This window comes from Sinocyclocheilus rhinocerous, unplaced genomic scaffold, assembly GCF_001515625.1.
Source record: "Sinocyclocheilus rhinocerous isolate Xijiao unplaced genomic scaffold, SAMN03320098_v1.1 scaffold83, whole genome shotgun sequence".
Taxonomy (NCBI): Eukaryota; Metazoa; Chordata; class Actinopteri; order Cypriniformes; family Cyprinidae; genus Sinocyclocheilus; species Sinocyclocheilus rhinocerous.
The window spans coordinates 200,653-204,766 of NW_015644623.1; the positions used below are offsets into that span (position 1 = coordinate 200,653).

General features: G+C 39.4%; 1 protein-coding gene across 1 annotated transcript; it reads left to right on the forward strand.

The window, feature by feature from the left end:
- The first annotated feature begins 1,337 nt into the window (after positions 1-1,337).
- On the forward strand, positions 1,338-2,202 carry LOC107758484 (heat shock protein 30-like). Its single transcript, XM_016576216.1, has one exon. It carries the CDS (start codon positions 1,410-1,412, stop codon positions 2,043-2,045), a length of 636 nt encoding a protein of 211 aa, XP_016431702.1. The 5' UTR covers positions 1,338-1,409; the 3' UTR covers positions 2,046-2,202.
- Positions 2,203-4,114: the final 1,912 nt, after the last annotated feature.

Below are 4,114 nucleotides of genomic sequence, written 5' to 3' on the forward strand. Positions count from 1 at the left end.
CATTAATTCTGATCATGGCTTGTCTTGAAAAACGAAGACAGTTTGATGTTTGTCGTAGGAGATGTCACACTGCAGGACTGTGCGCCAAATCTTCTGATACTGCCAGAAGTTCGTCGGAGGTCAAATTTGATCGCAACGGCCATTAATCGGCTGTCGGTGAACATGTCAAACTACTACCGATCAAAGACTACAGATTTTAGTCTAGGATTATAGGAATCTTTTAGGATTTTCCAAATTTGTCTCAGACGACCAAATCATGGCTAATCGCACAGTGTGAGCCGGGCTTTAGACATTATAGAACGTTTAACCTACTGTATATTTGTTCTCAAATCAAGCTCATGCTCCATTCCTCACCATGATGGAACCCCCTCAAAAAACCCAACAGATACCCATCTAAATTAAGCATAGCAAAACATTAAGTTCCTCTAAATTAAAAGAAACATGTTCATTACACTCAAAACAATGAAACAATTCAAATAACTTAAAATGCGTCAGTTTTGTGAACTTTAAAAGAAAAAGAAAGTTCTAAATAGGCTACTCCTAAAAGTTAATTTGTTTGAACTAATTTGTTTCATATAAGTTTGCCCTGTGTCATGTAATATGTGACATTTGGAGTATTAGACAACATTATTTATTGAACCAAAAAAAAAGGATGTGAATTTTACTACATTTTAAATACCATTGCAGATATTGAGAAGAAAATATACATGTTTGGCAAAGATTATTACAAGATACTTAAAAAGTATCAAATTATTTTATTTATTGATTTAAATATTAATAAATAGGCCTACAACTAAAAGTTTTGATCTAAGCACCCAACAAGTAAGGTCATATTTTGTGTTTCTGAAAAATAATAGGTTTTCATATTCTTCCTTATATTATTCTCTTATACAATCCCTATATATACAGTATATTTTTTTAATTTTATGAAAAGCAAAATTAATATATATTTCCTGGTTTTAGGAAATGACATAATGACTGCAGTCAGCATAGTTCTTACGGTAAGCAGCTTCTGATGAAGGCAAGGACAGAGTAAACACTCGCACACACATAGGGTGTAAAGTTAGCGCGTGACTTCACTCTCTGTGCATGACTGAGGAGGCAGTGGGCAATCCCAAACTGGACAGCAGGGCCAACGATGGCTGTGGGACAGTAAAAATGACACCGACCCATAAATCAAATTACAACTCTACTTATTATAGCCATATGAGCGTCTTGGACATTCTGTTTACTTGTAGCTTCACATTCTTATTCATGACCTCACTGGTGTAAAAAGACCAGCGGTGGGAGGTTCTAGATGCCTGTTGGAGAAATATATAAACTGGAGGGACCTGAAGCAAGCAGATCACTCTTCTGAGAGCACAGACAAGCCCTCAAGACAACACCCCCCAGACAAACAGACGACAGAAATGTCTTCTGTCGAGAGCCTCTTCATGGATGATCCTTTCTTTGCAAACTCCCACTTTTTGTGGCCCAGGCGCAGTGTGGCTCTTTCCGGCTTCAGAGAGGATTTCCTCCACCGTAGAGCTCAAATAATGCAGAACCTGAGGAATGAGATCAGAGACAGCTTGCTGAATGAACTCACTGACGAGTTCTTCCAGTGTTTAGATGGTCAGAGGTCCTTCTCCAGGCTCTTCAGCACCAACACTAAGCAGAACAAACGGCGAGACGTGTCTCTTACTCTGGACACTCAAGGCTTCTCTCCAGAGGACGTCACCGTGACAGTATCTGGAAGACGTCTGGAGGTGATGGCCGGCAAGCGGGCCCAGGCAGACGCTTCTTCATCATCTACCAGCACTGCTCACGTCGCAGAAGCCCAGCCACAAGGATTTGTTCAAGCTGTGCAGCTTCCTGACCACCTGGATCCAACCTCCTTGACCTGCTCACTTGGAGAAGATGGACTTCTGCATACTGAGTCACCAGAATCCAAAGATGAGTCCTCAGAGGAGCATATCATTCCCATCCGCTTTAGAACATCCCTGGATTTCCCCATCAACAAGGACAGCACGAACAAAAAAGAGGATGGGGCTAAGAAATCAAACTAAAAAAAAAAAAGACTGATGGCCTGTTATGCATTGTACAATTGTTTTTTCATGAATCCAGTGGATGTGCTTCCTGTGACTGTAAATTATTTGTTCTAAAAAGGTTTTAATAAAGATATTAATTGGTATATGACTTCATGCACAACCTCTGTCTTCTTGACATATGAAAGATTAAGGTTTTGAAATGGGCTTTACAAATATTATTCTCAGTCTGGAGTGCTACTTTGCCAATTTTCAGTTTTCTAATAGTATTTTCAGTGATATTCTTGATGGTTGATTGATTCAAAAATGTTGTTAGAACAGGTCTTCACCTTGTAACTCATGCTTGTGAATGTGGTGATGGTTTGTGGTATTATGTAGATCAGTTTGGTAAATATGAGACTTCTCTATTACCGTTTATCAACTTAGGGTAGACTAAAATAATAATAAGAAAAAAATAAAGCAACTTCCATAAAGGTGTGCAATCCAGATCCACGAGGACATGCAAGTTCTAAAAGCATTTAATCTGAAGAAATGAAAGCAGAAAAGTAGAAAATAAGTTTCAAAAGAGAAGTACAATTTGCCTTCCAATACAAATGATGGCGCTACACTCTAAAAAAAATCCTTTCCCTGCGTACGGCCAAATCAGTGCCACAGAGGTGTTTTGTACATACTGTATTTTCATTTTTTTTGTACGTACTGTATTTTTTTAATTATCTTTGTTATTATTGTAATAAAAAAATATTATTTGTGTTGTACTTGAAGCAGCGCTGCGCAGACCGATCGGTGTCGAGTTGAGTTTTCATGAGCGTTATAATTCAATTAAACCAGCACTTAAACAGAAAATGCAACTGCTTCGGGCAACTGTAACCTCCAAAGAACCGCTGAAGAACCTTTTTTTTTTAGAGTGTATAGACACATGACTGAGACTTATTCATCCCATTGTGCCAACTGATATGATGTGATAAACCTACCTATTTCTTTTTTCTTAGCTACTTTGTGGTGCTTTTTTTCTTAGCTATTCGTGGTGTTTCTTGCCTAGCTAAAGTAAGTGATCGCCTGTTGAATGTTGCCTGGGTCAGTTCTTTTCTAATATTGTGGCTCAGAGGAGAAATTTATACAGAACGCGTTCCGATGTGATGAAGAACAGTAAAAAGCGCAGCCTTTATACAAAAGTAGCCGAGCAGCAAAATTGAAAGTTACAGTTTTCAAAATGAAAATAAAATAAATAAATAAATCGTCCTGCTATAACTAAGCGCCTCCTCTCACCTGTTGCCGACAAATGGTAGCCTACATTCGCGCGCAATTCATGTCCCGCCCCAACTTCTTCTGTTTGGTTCACTGGGGTTGAACAAGAAAAGTTGAACAATATTTACCTTGACACAGCTTCGCGGTGCTCAAGTGAGAATCACTGAAAAGCAGCGAGACGCGGCGCAACAATGAAAGAAACTGTCTAGCGCATTTTTTATTTAGAAAACCGCTGCGCCAAGCATCGCATGGGAGCGCAAAAACGCGTTTCGTGTTCACACGTACCTACTTAAAAAGGCAACGGAAAAGCAGGGCAGTGGAAATGCAAAAAAACGCGTTCTGTGTGAACGAATGCAGAGCAATCTGGGTGGAGGTACGCATGTATCTGGATTGCTTTAAAATGCACAAGCCTTCCTTTTAGTAAACGTTTCAGTCTCATTAATGCTGCATTTGGAAGACAGGGCTATAGGCCGGTTTTTGTGGTGGCCATAGTAACCTAATCATAACATGACATTACCGTTTACAATTTATTTCTTCTCATTATACCTGACACTGGAATATTTTCTTTGAAACGAAGAATGCAGGGCATCCGAGATCTATTGACCATCCCTAAATCCCGTCAAGACGCCAGAGAGCAAAAGTTCAAGAGATGAAAGCTAGCTATAAAAGGTATTCTTGAAATGGACAGCAGGGGAATTTGACACAAGAAAATCATGAGATGAAGAGGCCAAATGTTGCCATATTGCCATACATTCAATTCCCAGGAGAAGCTAAATGAGAGCCTGTAAAGGTTTCTCTGACATTTTCAGCCTAAGGGAGACCATTTGTTGTGACTTCAGCGCAGG

Bases quoted from the DNA above. Each gene is read 5' to 3' on its own strand.
- LOC107758484 (XM_016576216.1), top strand. From the start codon at position 1,410: ATGTCTTCTGTCGAGAGCCTCTTCATGGATGATCCTTTCTTTGCAAAC.